Source organism: Gavialis gangeticus, unplaced genomic scaffold (assembly GCF_001723915.1).
Source record: "Gavialis gangeticus isolate Ggan-Ray unplaced genomic scaffold, GavGan_comp1, whole genome shotgun sequence".
Classification (NCBI taxonomy): domain Eukaryota; kingdom Metazoa; phylum Chordata; order Crocodylia; family Gavialidae; genus Gavialis; species Gavialis gangeticus.
The window spans coordinates 11367296-11387651 of record NW_017729027.1 but is presented as its reverse complement, the minus strand read 5'-3'; the positions used below and the strand labels follow the sequence as shown (position 1 = coordinate 11387651).

At 37.8% G+C, this 20356-nt stretch overlaps 1 protein-coding gene across 4 annotated transcripts in view; it reads right to left on the bottom strand.

Annotated features, from left to right (window-relative positions):
• The window catches only part of HMGN3 (high mobility group nucleosomal binding domain 3), a 35834-nt gene that overhangs the window by 4024 nt on the left and 11454 nt on the right, over positions 1-20356 (bottom strand). For all 4 annotated transcript variants that reach the window (XM_019520448.1, XM_019520449.1, XM_019520450.1 and 1 more), the window contains exons 2-3: positions 3212-3262; positions 806-835 (exon numbers count right to left, since the gene is read on the bottom strand). In XM_019520448.1, coding sequence (XP_019375993.1) covers positions 806-835; positions 3212-3262 — 81 coding nt within the window. The remainder of the gene's footprint in view (positions 1-805; positions 836-3211; positions 3263-20356) is intronic.

Genomic DNA, 20356 nt, shown 5'->3' with positions numbered 1-20356 from the left:
ATAATTTACCACTATGCTTCCACCCCCACCTTTCCTTAGTTCCTAGTCAATGGCGTGCAACTTTTAAGACTAGGGAGAATCTCACTGTGTAGATATACCTCACCCAGTCTTAGGCTTTACTATAGCATGCATCATCATAGGCTAACCAGGTCAAGGAATCAGTCTAATTTGGGGTTCATTTTAAATTCCAAGCAGGGAGTATGGAGTGGGACATCATAAACCCTGCTTGCTGTCACCATCTTGAAGGAAAGATCTTGGCCTACCTTTTCCAACATTACTAGAACTCTGGGAGGTTCTTCCTCTCCACTCCTCGTGAAGTGAGTTTATTTTTTTCTGAGAGAGCTCCCTCATACTCATACACATACACATACCATAAACAAATTTACTAGAAAAGGAATAAGAGGAGACTTAGTTCCCACCTATCCTTCCATCCACATTGAAAAAAGACCAAACCTGACTTGCATCCCAAACTATTCAGAGGCATCAAATCAAGCTATGCTGGACTGTTCCCTCCTCTAAAAGAGGAATATTAATTTCTACAACCAGCATCTGTCAGGAGATACAGCTACCAGGAGTGCTGAGTCAGTGGTGCAGGCAGCAACATAATAGTGAGAGAAGTGGGACATAGGTCTGTTCAGGAGCTAATTTTAATAAAACCAACTGCAAACAAACATCCTTCCTTCAAATGTGCTTAATGCTCTTTTAAGAATAAGTTCTGAAGCAACGAAGTGACAATCTTATCAGTCTGGGATAAGAAAGTGTGTGTCTGGGAAAGCAGACACCAACAACTCTTATAAATACTTACAGCTGACAATCTTGCTGATCGTCTTGTGGGCTATAAGAGAAAGAAAGAAAAATGGCTTTTATAGGCTGGTGATCATTTTCAAACTAAGGCAAAAATCTGTCACTCATTTGGTAACAAAATAAAATGCAGTTCCAGGATAGCAAAAGGGTTCCACGTATACTGGACCTTTAACATTTTAAAGGGATGGGTCAAAGTTGAAATCTAGTCTGTTGTTGAATTTCCAGTGACACTACCTGCTTCAAACATATCAATATTTGTAAATTTTACAGTAACATTCCAGTAACAATTTATAATCATGTCTCTCTCCCTTGTTGCTATGTGAAAGGCCTATAAACAGGACAGAATGGATGACTGCTGGGAGAACACTAAAACTGACACTAGAAAGGGCTGTCAAGGGCACAACACAAATAAGCTGAAAATATTCTGAATAATGTTTTCTCTAAACTATCAGGTGCTATTTTACCATGAGGCAAAATATTTCGCAAAAATGCAAGCTAAATTGATAGGGTTCCTTTATAGAGGAAGTCATATCCTAGGATTTAAAAAACAAATTAGGGGCCCAATCCTACACAGAAGTTGTTTGGCACAAAACAAGTTGCAGACTCAGAAAAGAAATATTTTATTTAACTTTTTTTTTCTGTTTAAAGAAAACTGAGAGGGATTTTTGTTTTTTTATATTACTTTTCTTTTTTTAAAGGTCCAATGCAGAAGAAAAGGAAGTCTGGAAAAGCTTTATGAGTTTGTCAGCCTGTTCTCCACTCCAAAGAGTGTGCTACAAATATATGCGAGTTCAGGACCTGGTTCCATAGCACTGTTATGAATTTCAGTTAAAATTTGGTCTATACAACAAAACTGAATTCCGTTTTCAATCAATAAAAGGACAACAGTATTATAACCAGCGCCAACTACGAGAGGGCCTAAAAGTAAACTGAAGAAGCCTTTTTTAAGATAAAGAAGTGTATGTTCTGAAGATGTCATCATCTGAAATACATTATTTACACCCCATGGTTCTCTAGGAAGTGTTTGATCATCACAAGGTGGGGATAAGACAGTGTGCATTAAAACCATATTTTTGAAAAACAAATGAATTTTCATATAGCCAAGCTTTACCCAATGATCTGCTACACTTAGGGGTTTGCAATGACAGCAAGAGTACAGAAAGTTTACCATATTTTTAAAATATTCCCAGAGTTTAAGGGCTTGGTTGTTTAAATCGTTCATCCTACTTTACTTAAAAGTTGTCATATCTGACTGTCAATTATGCAAACTAAGCTGTAGAGGCTATGTACACAGAGCTAAACTGTCTTCATGAACAAAGTCAAAAAACAGCTTTTCTACTGTAGTTTTTTTCTATAGCATCCATAGCCATTGTATCTATTCTTGACTTCAAGTCTATTTCAAGTATTGTCACATTTCAGGGAGAACATGCTCCTTAGAATTCTAACAGATTTTTGCAAGCTCCTGGTAAGGAAACAGAAATGTTCATTCTTTATACTGGACATCAATAGACAATGGTTTCTCTCAAATCTTTCTAGGAAAAAAAATCTGAGCACTTTCTCTATTCTGTTTTGAGGAAATACTATTTGAATTGTGATAGAAGATAATTTAACACACAAAAATATGTTAGTTACATTAAATTTAAGATTTGTCTGAGGTATTTCCTTTAATTGCCTTTTCATATTTTATACAACAGAAAGTACATACATCTCTCAATTGCACTAATTTGTGTACAGACAACTGTCTCTCTTCCTGATCTTCTATGAAATTTCATAGGAAGATACTGCTACTGAGTACCCAGAAACCAAGATACTCTTTTCATATCTTTATACGTTCTAAGGCTAACCTGTTCTCTTCAGAGCTCAGGATGCAACTTAACAATTGTTTAAAACCTCTTGCCTCTTCCTTTTTTAAAAGACAGAGGCTCAGGTCAGCTACTTGACTTGGCTCAGTAAATTGTACATTTTTCAAAGTCTTACAGTTTATGTTCCAACTCAAGTTTTCAGTTCAAATATGTATTTGGGAAAAATGTTCAAAGCTTTTAAAGAAAGAGGAAATTCACTTGAATATTCACATAGCTTTTAAACTCAAAGTATTAAAACATTCTTTTGGGGTTAAAAACAACATAAAACAAAAAACAAAACTCCTTGATGTGGAAATCCTTCCATCCCTTTCTCCTTCAAACCCAGACTAACTGCAACTGAAATATACCTCACGTAAAAATGAGACCTATGATTAGTCAGCCCATAAGGATTAGATCTTACCAAATTTGCCATGATTAAAGTAACATTATTCTCATAGTGAGGGATTTTTATAAGTGGCTCCTTAGGGAGTGGCATACACTGTTATGTCTTGTAAATTTGTGGAAAATAATTAAAACTACAGTATATGAAAAACAGGAAAACTTGCCTCTTGTTTAGTTACTTTTGCTGCATCCTTGCCCTCAGCACCCTCTGGAGACTAGAAAGAAAAGGTTAAGTCAATCAGTTATTTTGTTATGCATCTATAAAAATGGTGTGGTAACATAGATTACAATCAAGTTTAAGTTTTTTCCATTTATATACCACAAAAACTGAATACCACTTTAAAAACAAAACATTTTTTTCAGCAGATTCGCAAGTTAGTTTCAATTACAAACCAGGCTGACTAAAACCATTTTATATTTCCTGAACAAGACACATATGACCTATTACCAGCCAGGGTTGGGACATCAGCTCCCTAGCAGCAGGTAGATACCTAAAAACCCTGCATCAGTGACCATTCCAGGCAATTAACGAAGAGCATCCGCAGACTCCAATGGGAGCTCCATCGAGTCAGCAATTGGTAGGATGGTGGCAGGAAGAGGAGTCTTGAGATTTATCTAATAGGAATTTTAAGAACCCCTGAGAAATCTACTACTCTTCCTCTCGCACATGTGCTCTGTTAGCAATTAGGAAAGCAAGAAGCCAACAACAAAAACATACTGAAATAAGAAAATGCCACACACAAAAATTTCAAGAAAATATAACAGACTTTCTCAATCTTTTTTTGCGTAAGACTACTAGGAATTTGTTCACCTCATCTATACACCCTCCATTACAAATAGTTCAAGTTAAAGAACTGTCTGGAGTCTGACAGGAAAACTCAGAGCAAAAACTAATGCTTCCTAAACTAATGCCTGCCTCATAGGAAATTTTTCCCTTGCCTGGTTTTACCTAAAATAAAGAGGGGCCGTTTGATCCCTTATTATGTATGCAGAACTATAGGTGTGGACTATATTTTACCTTTTGACGATTACAAGCTCTTTAGGGTCTTATAATCTAAACAGACACTTTGTGGAGAAGTCAGGCATAGTAATTAGGGAAAAACAGAGGATGTCTACCAGAAATGAGACCAGCACTTTGAGGCAAACATTATTAACTTTTTTGTTATTTTCTGGTTAAAGAGTAGACAATTCAGTATTATATAAAGTATTTTTCTTTGAGGGATTTTTTTTTGTAGTTGGGTTATTATTTGTATTTTGTTTTCTGATCAGGTACAGGGACAAGAGCAGACAAGACTGAAGTAGAGATTTGGAATAAAAAGCTAATCAAAGCAAACTAGTTTTGTACAGGAATTTGGAGAATAGGGCAGTGTTGCTTGGGGCACAGAAAGCAAAGAGGCATGCTAGTTCGTAACAGAGTTGCCTGATCTTTTCTCTTGTTCTGTTACTGGACTATAAAAGGCTTGCAGAAGAGTACTGACAACCCTGTCCCCTACCAGTGAAGTCATAAATAGCAAATGAATGTGACTTTGTAGCTGTAACATATGCCCTCCTGATGAAAAAGAAAGCTTACCACAACAGCAGCTGGTAAAAGGGAAACTAGGACTGGTTGTTTAAGCAACGAGAAACAGCAGGAAATTAAGCAGCACTGCACAGAGCAGGGCAGCAGAGCTGCTAGAAAAGCAACAGATTAAGGCATCCAAAATGGAGTCTGGCCATTTCCTCAGCCACTTGGGTTCTCCCCAGCCCACAGTGGTGGTGTTCTCAGATAACTGAAAGACTTTCGGAAAATGATGGTGAGCACTCTAATCACAAACACAATTGCAGGATGCTGCTGTCTAGGTGGATGAGAACTCAGAGGCCAAACAAGAAATTCACCATAAGGAGACTGAAGCCAATTCTAAATCACACTAAGAGCGATTTACATTGTCTCCTAAAACCAGAGCAATGTAAAATGAGTATGCACTGTATGGGAGATGAGGGAAGGGACATCTGGCTTTGTTAATGATCTATTTTATTATTGCCCTTGTCAATACTTATCCCAATACCACCATGGAGGGATTTAAATTAAGGTGATGTAAATATAAAAGTAAAGCCCTAATTTAAAGCCCTGATTTTAATCAGTTCTTCAATTTGTGCTTCAGTTATTTTCTAAAGAAAGGTGCATTTTTACTGCTTGATGTAGCATTAAAACATGTAGATTTACAACTAAAGAGAGCCTTTACACTAGATTTTTTGCTGCTCCGTTTTGCTACAGTATAGGGAGATTATACTATGATTACACATATTTATTTAAACAAATATACAGCTTATTTTTAAGATTTTTATTAATTTTACATTTTTAGTGACAGAAAACAGTGAATAATATCTTGCTTATTTCCTAGATAATAATTAAACTTTGCTCATGATTTGTATCAAGCAGCTGCATTAAAATGCATGCATCAGACCACCCATATGGGCTCAATCAATGATACAAAGGAGATATGGCAGTCTCTCCTGCTGGAGTCAGAGGCCAGATCCCAAAACCCACAACGACTCTGCCAGTCTCTTAAGTCCAACAGCACAGACCCTGCGTTTCCCATACGATGAAGCCCAATACATGACCTATTTTGCCATATTTACAAAGCTTAAACTCCCAAATTAGAATCAGAGTAAAAATATTTTTTTTACATAAAACCCCCCAAAAAACAGAGCCTGTAACTCAGTATTTTTTTAAAAATAGAAGTTCATGGATTCAGATTATTTATTTAAATGTTATAAGAAGCATTTTAGTCCTTAATATCTTGTGTTAAATTTAGATTTCATTTAAAAATAAGTCATTAAATAAGTCTTCAAAAATAAATTTAAATGAAATAAGAAAAATCCTATCTAAATAAAAATTCTGATTTAAATTTTTTAAAAGATTTTAAAAATTAATATAAATCAATTTTATCAACCTTGCTTAATAAAGCATTGAAGTTGTACACTTAGTTTGCTTTTCTTTTCTTAGTTTAAAATGTTATCACATGCACTCCCCCCAAGAAGTCCTAATGCCACCTTTTTGATACTGTGCTCTAATAAATAATATAGCTTATTGACGGCAATTTATTTACTTGAAAATCAAGACTACATTTTTACATTAACAAAAACAAACATAACTAGAAAATACAATGGTGATTTCAGGAACCAAACCACTTTGTCCATTTTTAGCAAGAATGGGGTGAAACAGACACAAATCCATTTGAAACAACGCTTAAACGTAATTTAATAACTCATCTCCACAAGCACCACAAGTTCAAAGCTCCATGATGACCCCTAAGGAACTCCAATTTCAAAGTAGCTGAGTTTAGTGCTAAAGAACTCATTCCTCCCCCAGATTTTTCCACGTGAGGTAATGCTATGGCTCACAGTATTTAACCTGACACCCTAATCTGTCAAACTGATGTGTATTCTAACTACTCTGCCTTGTTTATGAGGTAAACTAGTCAGGGAAGGCACTCCTTTGCAAATTTTGTATAGCACTAAGCTCACTGATAGCACACAATTATTCAAAAGGACAATATTCTTCCTACACAGCAAACCCTCAGCATGCCCATATTACAGTACCATTTATAGACCTACTATATTTGGCCAGTGATTCTTAACTAGGGTGCTGCAACACCCCGAGGTGCCTTGAGATCCTTTCAAGAGTGACATGGGATGCCACACACAATGTTGGCACTGTTAGTTATGCAAACATGATTTACAAGATAAACCCAGTGATTTCAAATAAGAAGCCAGTGTTGAAAAACAAAATCTGAACTGTCGTGGTCTTTCTGAGCTCCCTGCAACAGAAATACTGCTCTATTACTTTTCCGTAGTCAAAAAATGAGCGAAAGCTAAGAGCTGGTATTTTCTGAGGAGTGCCTTGGGTCTAAAATGGTTGGGACCCACTGCATTAGGTACCACCTGAATACACAAAACAGACTATGTATTCTTTGGGACAGACACCCAAATCAAGGTAAAGAGGTTATTATAAAAGCACATGAGGGCACACAGATGTAGCACCTTACATATTACTACAGATTGGGCATCTGAATCATCAAGTTTGTGTTTAGTGTGGCACCAGTTAAACTTTACAGAATCATATAGATTTAGTACCTCCAAATTAACCTGGAGGCCTGTATGCAAACTAGTGATCAGGAACAACTTTAAAAAAAATTCACACAAACACATACATGCTCTGAATTATAAAAGCAAGGGATCTTTGCTGAATAACCTTGCCAAAATAGACATACAGATAAATAATTTCTGTTGAGGTGCTGCATGTCACACATTTTGGAAGAAGAACAGAGACTACTGATTCTTGCTCTGTGGAGTCCTTATATAGGACACTAGTGCTATAACAGTGCAGCACCAGCACTCCAGCAAGTTAAAAAGTAATAGAAGCATAGAACTAGAAGGGGCTTCCTGACCCATTGAGTCCAGTCCCGTGTAGGTAAATTTTTACCCAAGGAATCCCCAAAATCACCACTGTGAAACCTCACATACATACAACAAACAGCAAGGCATCCAATCAGAAAACATCAAGAACACCTTACAACATTCCAAAGTGGAAAGCAGTGGGGAGAAGGGCACTGCCAATGCCCTGAACTTAATTCCACAGACAGACACATTGGGTACCATCTACATCAGGGGTAGGGAAAAATGCAACCCAAGAGCCGGATGCGGCCCGCCAGACCATTCTATCTGGCCCGCAGGGCCCCTAAAAAATTTAGAAAATTAATATTCATCTGCCCTGGGCTTCCTGTCATGCGGCTCTTGATGGCTTGCCAAAACTCAGTAAGCAGCCCTCTGCCCAAAATAATTGCCCACCCCTGATCTACATGTTCATCAATGCGCTTTTGCTACTGTGCATTAAATTTAGTACCTCTAATGCAAGGTACTAACTAAACACGCATTAGGCTGCCCTAATGTGCAGTAGTAAAAGCATATACTTTTTTTAGTCAGACAAGGTTCTCTGGGTAAATCTGATATCTTTTATGAGACCAAGTGAATAATTGGAAAAATTGTGTTTTGTTAGTGATGCTTAATGCACAGTAGCCTAATTTTACCACGTGTTAGCATATTGGCATGGTTCTTGCTGTAACACTCTAATGCGTAATAAAATAGGCTACTGCGTAAAAAAGCACATGTGTAGATGCATCTACTGGTTATCAAACCAAGAACTCCCTCCCTATCCTGTACTATCCCTTGTACAAACTTATCAACTTCAATCTTAAACCTGTTCAGGGCTTTAAGGAAGAATGCAATGAAATAATGTGTTTTACATATTTTTAATGAATTGCCACTCAATAGCGGTGGCTTCAGTGATGGTTTATAATGAAATAAAATGAAAAGCTTGACCAATTCAATGCTAAAATCTAAACTTGCTGTAGCTTTACAACAGTAACAAAGTTACTTTCCATCATTGTTGTCCTCAGTGGTACCTTAATACAAGGATGATAGTCTTCTAGTAGATATGGAAGTCACTGATAAGTCTGGAAAGGCAATCTGAAATCTGCCTTATTTTTTTGTACTTTCAATAATACCTCAATCAATTTAGATGTCTAAAAGATACTGTAGGATCCCATCAGCAACCAACTTCTGAACAAATATAAACACACTGGCTGATTTTAGTAATGTAAACAGTGTATTAAAAGCTAATGAAAAGGGTAGGCTACTGTAAAACTGAATGTTTGATTTATGAAGAATCTTAATATTAGCTGAACACCTAGGCACTGTGTGGTCAGGAATTAATTCTCTCATACCCACATGAATTAACACACACTAATTTCATTCTAAATTCTATGTTATAAGTTGGAGATGGACGGTTCATTAAATCATCTTGTCTAAGCCATACTAGTACATAATTATTAAATCAATAGTATTTCTTTTTAGTGCTTTATCTAATCAAGTGCTAACACATTCCATGCAATGAGTTTTGTGGCACAGCTTCAGGATATAATCTCTGTATTGTACACCATGATATGATGTCTCACCTCTTCTAACCCCAAACATTTTTCCTTCCAAAAACAAGGAAGCAAGCAAGCAAAACAAATACAAAACTCCCCAACCCCTCCCCACGCCCACTCCTTCCCCAAACCAGATTTAGTAAAACTCAGTGGCCAACAAGATTTATCATGTCCTCACCACATATCAGAATTACTGCATTTCAGGTCCCTTCTGCCCCTTCCCTCTGCATGTCTCTGTTTAGAAAGGTCCAAGTTTTCAGCTTGGGGAAAATTAAGTTAATTGATAATATACCTAAATTGAAAGTCAAGAGAATTACACTAGACTGAACATGGCCTGTTGCTTCGTCTCCCCATTCATATTTTCCTTTGCATGATCTCTTTACTTATTGCTGTATCTTCCTGACAGCTCTGAATGTAGTATCAATTCACAAATTTAAAGTACTGTTTATTTCCTGTTTCAGGTTAATAAAGATGCTAAACTGCCCGTAATTTAACACCAAACAAATCTTGTGACACCTTTCTAGACACTTTTTCTGCACCGACCACCTACGCAATATCCCATTTATCAATAACTTTTGTTTCTCTGACCAGTTTTCAATTAATGCAACAGAGCTCATAGTTCCAAGCAAATCTGAATTAACTGTGCAAGTGAAACTATCACTGTATCCACTCCTCTTTTTTTTTTTAAACTAAGAGTCAGGTATTAAACCTACCACATTTCTATTATCCTCAGAGGAATACTTCACCTACAAGTAGTCCCACTGAACTAACATTTGAAACATATAAAGTTACTCGTCTGATATGCTGCAAATTTAGAACCTTATACTTTAATGTTCCTCAACACACACATTTCTGTGGTATCTAAAGCATTCCATTAATTTTTACTTGCAAATCAGGAGGTGCTACTTCACTGTCAGGGCAGCTAGGATCTGGAACCAACCTCCAAGCAAAGTGGTGCTGGCTCCTACCCTGGGGGTCTTTAAGACAAGGCTTGACAATCACCTTGTTGGGGTTGTTTGACCCCAGTGCTCTTTCCTGCCATGGCAGCGGGTCGGCCTTGATGATCTGCTCAGGTCCCTTCCGACCCTACTATGAAACTATTACACACATCTAAGGTTTACAGAATAGTAGGAAATGAACTTGGAAGTTTTAGCCCCTCCTGGGACTATTCAAGAATTATTTACAAGTCTTCTAAAGCTCCATTAAATACTACCTTCCTAAGCTTCCTTCTCCCAGGCAATGTTCCTTTCCCAGTTACCTAAGCAAACAGTCTACAGTCACCTACATTAAATAAAACACACACTTCACTATAAAAACAAATATACCTGAAATGTTAAAGTATTCATTCTTTATATATATATATTTTTTTTGTTTGTTTGTTTAAATTACATATAACAAAAGGTAATACAAGACTTCATTTTTAGAAGGTAAATCCCTTCATCTTTTATCCATTAAAAGCAGAATGTCTAATTTTCTATCCTTTAAGGGGATATTGTCAACATCATGAAACTCTTGAAAAGGCAAAAGTATACTTAAAAATGCTTATATGAAATGATAAAAATATTCCTCAAAAGTTCAAGGGAAAAAAAGATTCAGGATCAGAGCCTCCATGTCTTCTTTACAGTGTCAAATCAAAGAGATTTAGTATGCATGGTTAGCTTGTATCTATATTACATATACATGAAAATTAAATACAGTACATGTGCCAGTATTACAATCCATTCTTGAGTCAAGAGGTAAGAAAGGTCAATTTTTAAAATTAACATAACAGTGGAATGTTTGTAACCTGAATCTAGCTAGTTGCCCTTCTCCCAGCACACTAATTGAATTTCTTCTTTAAAATAAACAAACAAACAAATCAGGGCACAATTCGATTTAATAAATTTAAAAAATAAAATGTATGTTGTTCTGCTCCAATAAATGTTTTTCTCAAAGAGAAACTTTACTGTAGATTTTTGGTTTGTTATTCCTACTTTAAAAGCTCTAAATGTTCAACTATAAATTTAAGCCGCATGGACCCAAAACACGGCATTTTGCAAACTCTGAATTACACCTAATTTAAGATTTATTTAACCAATTATTACTAAACAAACAACTTACTTTTTTTTGTAAGAAATTAAGAGCAAGTGTTCAAAACATATCTCATTTTAAATAGTCTATTAGAGGACATTATTTTCTTTATTCAACAATATGAAAAAGTAAAGCAGATCTATATAGAGGCTGCTGTTCATGCTGCCATCTTCTTTAGGAACCAATATTTTCATTCTTGGATGTTTAATCCATATTTCTGCTTCTTAATCAGTGGCTTTATTTTCAGGAGATTCAGGTCCAACAGGAGAGCTGTGGGTGTTCAAGCATATCTGAAAATAGGCAACATGCTTGGACGAAAGATTTTAGGGTCTCACATTTGAGAATTTTGGCCAACCTGAAACTCTTGCATGAATATTTGTTCCATAATTTTGTTACCACTATCCTGTTAAAATCAGGACCAAAATAACCTAGTGAAGCTATAGTCAAGACTGACAACTATTCAATACAAGTTCTTTTGTCCACCATTTAAAAAAACAGGCTCCAGTTCTGAAAGCATCGTATCTGTCTGCAGAGCCAGAAATTTAGTTCTTAAGTTTAGACTCTTAAGTCCCTACTTAAATAAAACTGGCTTGATTTTCACAGCACCCTTGTATGCATTGAAGCGATCAGCATCTCTGACAATCAAGGTACATCTACAGCCAGTGCTTAAAAACAGATGGAAGGGCTCTACATTTAGAGAACCATACTGGACAACATTCTGGGTTTTATTAAACAATTTATGGGAGGAAATACAAGATACTTTGGACAGAAAGAAAGAAGTGAAAAGAAAAAGAAAACAAAACCAAAATGTGATCAAAAGGCAAATAGGTAATATTAAAGAATACGTAAAATTCTGCCATGAGGAAGAAAGAATGCACTTTTGTAATTATCCTATCTGCTTAGTTTGTCATAGACCAAAGCTGTGCGGTACTATTAGCACATCAGATGCCCAGGGTCAGAGGTAAGTAAGTGCTGAAGGCTCTTCAGCAGCTGGGAATGGTATTATCCTGCTTACACTGCCTTTTTCTCTGAAAAAGATATATATCCTCAGATCCAGGACTGCTTCACAAAGAATTCTACGTGCTAGAAAGGAGCTCCATGCTCCCTGGGCATGTCTATCCTGAGGCACCAGCCTGCCTTGGTCAGGATGGGCCCAAGCAAGTCTCATACACCTGCCCATGCAGGCATGTTCAAAACCGAGAAATTTAGTCCTGAAGGGATCAATCCCAATGGCCACTCTGAAGCAGAGTTGAAACCAAGGTATCCAGAGCAGTCACAAAGGGACACCTTGGTGTGGTCTCACTGGTGCATTTATAGTGCCCATGCAGGACCAGTGGGTGGGGCGTGCTCGCAAAAGGCTCAACCAAGACATGCCACTATCACCATGTAAGCACCTAAGTCCTTGCTCACTTGCCCTATTCGTAGCCAAGGCAGCAAGACTCTCTTTCCTGTATTTACTACCATACTCTCTGAATTCGCACTCATTCTATATGGCAGATAAGGCAAACCTCAGGACTTTTGTCTCATCACCCAACTGTGTTCTCTCTAGGCCCAAACATGTGATACATTCACACCAGTGTAATTTACTTCCCTGGGCAGCTTGTTTAACTGTCCTACTTTTCTGGCAGCAAACAAATTCATAGATTAACTCAAATAGCTGGCTGACTACCCTATGCAAGCTCTTAAAAATTCTCTTGCAATTTATCACCCAAATACTCTTAGTATACCCTTAAATCATGCTGCACCCACTGCCTCTTGGTGGCCCTACTGGGTGATCCTTTGCTGCTTGGCTGATGGTGCTGAGATTTTCTGCCATTTGTATTAGGTGCTCTGTGTAATTAGCATATCTATCGCATCTACCCCATGCAAGGTCATCTCATGGCCAAATATCATCTCATGAAGTGTGTATCTCATGGATGAATCAAAGTAATCCTGTAGACCAGGGCTATTCAGCTAGCTGCTCAAGGTCTGCATGCCTCCCTTCACACCCCAGACACCATCAGACTGCCCATGAAGAAGAGAACCCAGGGGATATGGGGCACCGTACAGCAAGCGGTTTCCAAGTCTGCAGCCCTGCACTGGGTGGCCCCCAGCTGCCTAGAAGTTGGATAGTCCTGCTGTAGGCCACCATGACATGGAGAAGAGGCCGCCCTAATTCTATTGATCAGCACGGACTAACTGGCTGCCAAGCGTACAGTTCAGACACTCTGCTAACTTATCAGGCTGTGGATGCCTAGGTGTGGTATGGGTCTTAATTTTCTGAAGGCAATCACATAACCCCTGGCACAATTGTGACTCTATTTCACTCTTGGTTAGCATGCAAGGGGTATAGTCTCTTTTCTTTCCCATCTACAGTTCTCCTTTCCTGTCCCCAAAATTAGTTTTAACAGTGTAGGTCACTAGTTAACCGCTGATATGCCCAAACATAAATATTTATCTCCATCTGTGATTAAGGGTGCCATGCACCCATTAAGAGCTTAGTTTACACAATGATCTTGATGTAACATACTCATTTCTTGTGCTGTCATTTGCAGCTGGCTGCTGGCAGGGATGAAAAGAAGAGGCACTGGTGTGAAAAGACATAAGGGTCCAATACTACAGTGACCATCCATTTATTTGGCTACCTCTATGGTTGTTAGGCTCTACTGTGCTTTATTTACAGCCATTAAAGGAAAAAAATGGTTCTTAAGAAAAAAAAAAGTAACTGAAACAACATAATGCTAGAGAATGATTTCCAAGACATATTGTTATCAGGTTTACCTTCACCCTACACAAATACTATTATAACACTTACAACAATTTCTAGTCTAATGTCATTTCAAGTTACTTTGCTACTACAATATTAACAATGTTCCCAGAATGTTACTATACATAAATATTGCTCACTAGAAATTTCAGTGGAGAAATTTTTAAGTTCTCTGAGAGAAACTTAATTAATCAGAACATATGTAATCACAGAACATACATTAGCTATCTTTCATTGTGTGTTTATTTCATTTAATCACTAGGCTAGTTTTATGATACTAATTACCAAAACAGATATCTCAGATTATGAAATAACATTTTTCTGTTGGCCTGAAGATCTGCTTTCAAAGAATTTCTGATCCACTGAAAAAGTCAGTACTTTCTAAAATCCTTGTATATAAATGAATTATCTGCACCTGCTCATTCTGAAAAATTCGGAGATGATGACTTGTGATATCCGATGAACTGTAAATGACAACAGGATTTTCTTTACACTTTAATATATGTAACCATTTTTTGAATTACTTTAGGTTGATAACTCACTTGAACATTTAGGGGGTGGTGGTATTTCAGAGCCAAATACAACTAAAATTAGTCAGTGGGTGACAGAATCCAAAAAGTGCAAGTAGTTAAAAAGTTGATATATGTTTTAATAAAATGGCTAATCACTTGCTGGGTTTTTACATAGCCAACTATAGTTTAAAACTATCTATAAAGCTGTAAACTAATGATCTTAGAACCAACTCTAACACTTAGCATAGTTAAGATATACTCAAGATATAATGCTATCATTAATCCGTTATAGGTTACCAAAAGGATTAAATGATACAAAAGGTGACCCGGTACTTTCCATCTGTTTTTATCTTTTCCATGTTTTAAACACAAATGCTTTGCAACTAGATGCAGAAGAAAATAGCATTACTCCAGCATCTTTTATGCCATGTAACACATGCACACTGAAGTATACTTCAGTGTAATATTTTCACTTTTATTTTCATGTATGTCAAAAGTTTAAGTCTGTTTTTTACTTGTCAGACTGTAAAGATTCAAAGAAAGTTTGCTCATGTTTAACACTGGGGAATCAAAGAGTCAATCATAAGACAGACATCTATACAGTGCAGGCTTAACTGGCAGTGATACTTGTAGGGATGATACCTATAGGGAGGTTTGCCAGGGACTTTCTATTATAAGACTGTTTTCGGTTGCTTACAGCTTTTCCAAACATCATCTATTCAGCTTGAACTTTTCCAACCTACAGCACTGCATCTCAAAATGACTTATTTTTTTGCTTTAATTCAGTCATTTCCAAGAATTAAGTTTGGAAAGCAACATACTTTTCCTCTATGTTAAAAATGTCTTAAAATAATTTCATCAAGAAACTCTGAAACCTCCATCCTGTAAACTGCTTAGGGCTCAAAAGAAGCTTTTTTCTACCTCTGGAAAAACATCCAAATATGGCCAAGTTATAAGCCTCCAAAATCACTGATAAATGTTTGTTAGAATACACCAGCAATAGTCTCTAAAGATCGTGTCCCTCATCAGTTTACTTCATGGATAATGAGGCTAACAAGAACTTTTTCTGTTGTCATGCATCCTATCTTTCAGGAGCTTCTGACATGCTAGGCCTGGGGTAGGCAAAATGCAGCCCGTGGGTCAGATGCGGCCTGCCAGGCCATACTATCTGGCCCGTGGGACCCCTAAAAAATTTAGAAAATTAATATTTATCTGTCCCTGGCTGCCTGTCATGCAGCTCTGGATGGCTTGCCAAAACTCAGGAAGCGGCCCCCCACCTGAAATAAATTGCCCACCCCTGGGCTAGGCAACGAAGTAAGAGGGAATTGCTCTCAATACTCCTGAATTTTAGAGAATGCTTACACCCAGGTAGGAAACACTGACTGGAATGCAGATGCAAGGATCAAAAAAAGCACAATACCAGGCTGGGGAAGAAAAAAAGAGGTGAAAGATCTTCTGCCCACTGGCTCCTAACCTATCAGCATTACAGCCCACTCACCTCTGGAACATGCAACTAAGGAATCCCAAATATCAAGGTTGCACTCTTACTAGCAAATCTCTCCAAAATCCACTGACAAAGCATATCAATACCATTCCACAGGTGGATCCACATGCTAGGAGAACGCTGTCATCTTATATCAGTGTTGTTGTGAGCTCAGGATATAGAGGTCTCTGCCACGGGTCTGCAACTTCCAACTCCACTGCTGATACATGTGGGATCAAACGTACCTCTCTACATGATGGAATGTTTTCCCCCTAAAAATGCCTTTTTTTTTTTTTTTTTTAATGTAGAAAGTTACATTAAAAACCACCATTGAACAATAAAGCCAGAAAGTCAAGCACCTATGATTTAGGAAATGCCAGAAACAAATTTGCAAAGGCAACTTTAATTAGGCCCCTGTATAAAAATACATTATGATATAGCTTTTAACAACAAAATCCCATACTGCTTTGCCTCTTGCCTCACCCAGGGTGCCACATGATCATCTGAGAAAGAGTCATTTCTGAAAGATCTATGGTTTTACAATGTTGCAAAAGTTAGTAACCGTATTTTAAATAAGGCAGAGGATTTTTAAAGGGTAAAACATAGTCCCATGATTAAGGCTAAACATAGTCCCATGGTTAAAGCTACTCTTATTCCATCATGAAGAAAATGATTCTCTCTCAAACTCCTCACAGAGTTTCTGGGTGATATTAGGCAAATCACAAACCAAACTCAACACACCCACTAGCTGTGTGTTTGCCACTATCTGAGTGCCTAATATGAGATACCAAATTTACAGAAGTTCTCTAGCACTCACAACTGAAGCAGAAATCAAAGGGAGAGGTGCTCTGAAGGGATGAGATGCAAAAAAAAAAAATAGAGCAAGAAGAAAGGCTAAATTTAAGCATTAACCCTCCAAAATTAAATATCCCAAAGCAAAGTATACTTCTGACAATGGTGACCTTAATTCCTGTGTGCTCAGCTCCCAATATGAACAACATAGATAACATAACCTCCTCACTTCATCAGGGTGCTGTGAAGGCAACTTCATAAGTATTTGTAAAGGAAAAAATTATTCTTGTTTTAATGCCATAGAGAAGACAATGCGGAAATTAAAATGTCTCTGTCTAGAGCAAGATTTGATGACGTATAGGAAAGAAATTACAAGAATTAAACTAAATATTGAACAGATATCCATCCATTCAGTAATGACTGTATATACTGAAGGAAGCACGGGTCTCATGGAAAAAATACAGCATCATCTTCTTACTAAAGGCTATATATTAACACATATGTACAGAGGGGACAAAATTTCTAACTCTTCAATACTCAACTTTTCAGTCCTAATATACCTTTTAGTCCTTGAGCATAGGGTCTCTTTTTGTATTAATATACACACTATTTAAAAAAAACAACAACAACAGTTTATAGAACAGTACAGGAATATTGTATTAACATACCTTGTTATCTCTTCTAAATGCTCACCACATCTGGCATCAATTCTACTGCAGAAGCTAGCATTTTTGACCACACCAAGCAAGCAAATGACCTAGCTGAGTCACTAATAGAAAAGGTTTCTATTAGTACTTTTTAAAATATCACTATTGTGGTCAAAGATGTTGTGAAATAAATTTTAAAAAGAAATCACACTTCAATTAGTCGTTACTTTGGGTTGAACCTCAGTGAAAAAAAAGTTCTCCAGACAGATGCAGACAGTGTCCTATAACTAGATAAATAACAAGCAGAGCACATCTATATCATTAAAAGACTGCACCAGGGAGCCCCACAGTGCCGTGTAGCTGCCTTACCACAGCACCCCATGCGTGCCAATAAGCTTACTCCCTCAGGCATGCCTATTAGCACATGCCTGGTGGTGCACAAAGCATCCATATTGGGGCACTGCCTGTGTAGAGCCAGGCGCATGGAGCCCTCCCTAGGGAAGTCCTTTGACAGTGAAGACTGAATCATTCTGAAGCAGTCTCAGCTACATCTCAGACTCCTTGCTTGACATTGAGCAAGTTACTTGACTTTTTTACCTCTTTCATCATGGATGTACAAATAGTAAGATCAGCAATACTCATTTTAAGTTTCAATGATCATGTGAAAGCCATGTTTTGGCAATCACACCACGCTACTGTTTTGAGTTTATCCTGGGACAAATTTAAGTTCCCTGTTTCTCTGCTAATGCAGAGATGTTTTGATATAGCCATTAAAACAGCTGAAGAATTTACTAATTCTAACCTGCCTGGACAATATTTTTTAAAGTTTTTTTTTCTTTTGTTGTTCAGCCCTAGCTGAAATTAACTCCAAAGATTTCATTGCTACCAGTATCGCCCAAGTGCTCAAGCTTAGCCCACACTGGCACACTGTTCTCTTTGTGAAAGGTTGTATTCACTTCATTATGTGGTATTACAACGGGCAGTAACACATGTAAAGGTCTCACTAGAAGAGTCCAGAGTTCAACCTCCCTTTGTTCCAAAGCAGTATTTGACACCATCTCAATGAACAAATGTTTTTTTTCCACTTGCCCCTTCCAATCTAATTCAGTGACCACTGGGGACCAAAATTTTAGGGAATGTTGAATGTCCTACCAGAGTTGGCTATGGTAAATTTGCAATACGCATTTCATAATAAAGGGAGTCAAATGATGACTTCTTAAACACAGAAAAGAAATAAAATAAAAAGATGGAGCATGACTGGTCTTTCCAAGTTAGATAAAGTACACACACATTTTTACTTTTGCATATGCCCCTTCTGCAATTTTACCATTTATTTGCATGACCCTAAAATTTGCATGTTTATATACTCAGTGATCTGTAAACTTTTAGGATAAGTAATTTTCCAATTAAATCAGACCTTTGTGATTGAAGATTTTTGTTTTAATGGGAAAGTTCACTTTGTTAATGGACGCACACATCTGCAAAAAGAAACTGACCCGTATACTTGATATACTACTTCTAACTCACCTCATGTAGGCATTTTATTCCAAAATAAAAGTAACTTTATTTCAGAATAATTACTCAGCTATTATTCTGCTGAATCTGTCATCAATTTCCTCCTGTAGTCAGGCCCATAGTCTTGCAGCTTTCCAGAGGCATTAACATTTCTGAGCTTCCTTAGATCCAAGGTTTATTAAGAGAAACAACAAAAGTAGACTCGTTGTTAGTTGTACTGCATTCCTTTACCATGGAAGGAAAAGACCCAAGTTTAATTTTGCTATCACTAAAGAAATCAGCTGTATCTTTTTTTTTTTTTGAAGGGGAGAATATGGAAGGCTGCCAAAAGGGCAAAAATATAGAATTGGGTATGGGGATAGACATGACAATTTTGCAAGGTTCTAGAGGAAAGTGGTACACAAACATTACAGGACAACCTAATTTTCAGTCATTACTCAGGAAAGACAGAGCCCTAGAAATGCAGAAATCCTGTAGGCCAGGATAACAGCATATTGAAGAAAACTATACTGTACCCATTAATTTTAAGCAATAAAGTTATTAGTTCCTCACTTTCACCAGGAATAGATTAGCGCACCTTAAGAAAAAGTTAATCTGAAAACCCTCAACAGTGCACTTGATAATTTTTGAGAGTACTCATGATGCATCAGTGAAGGACTAAAATGGAACTCCTAGCTGTCTGGAAATCACCATCTAATAGTCATTTTTATTAAAACAGATTTAAGATCCAACCACAGTATACATAATGGGAAGGTGACAGCCCACATTCCGCAAATCCCCAATAACAGAAGTGACCCTACCTTATTTGGCCTAGTTAATATGAAAAGGCTGCAGTTATTCATTTTTTTTTTTTAAGTATATTAGTGTCAAGATTCTCATTACACTTAATTAGTAACTGTAATAAAGAGGGAGGAAAAAAAAGAAAAGAGTTCAAGTCTGGGATTTTAGATGCCCATTGAAAGTTAGTATCTAAAGTCCTTTTGAAGATCCAAGCCCTGCTAAACCTGTCCAGTGGTCACTTGTAACGAACGCGCCTTTTAAAAAAATCCTGCAGCTGTTTCCCAAGGCCCAGGCACTGGAAGTGAGTCCTGAACAATCCAGACACAAATAAACCAGTTTAAAAATTAAATCCTGGAGTCCCTGAAGGACCAGGTAGCTCACGAGGTCTCACACAAGGATCAAAGCTGTGGCTCATCCCAGTCCTGCGGCCCTCTCCAACCCTGGCCGGCCACAGCTGTCTCAGGGACCGTCAGGAGTTCCAGAATAGACAATTACAGAAGTTAACATTTAAAGCAAGTGCCTCCTTCCAAGACCCCGGGCAGCTGGGACCCACCGGGCCACCCGGCCGGCTCCAAGCACAACTCTCCAAGCCCTCGTGCCCCCATCGCTGGCTGCTGGCACTGCTGCCACCTCCCAAGAGACGCATCTCCTGCAGCCTCCACCCCAGCAAGAGGAGGCCGAGTCTGTCAAGGACAAGCCCAGCCCAGCTCAGCCCAGCCTGGCAGTGCCGCCCAAACCAAGCCATCCCCTTGCAGGGTGGGCGGGGGAGAAGGGGCAGCAGGCACACAGCGGCTG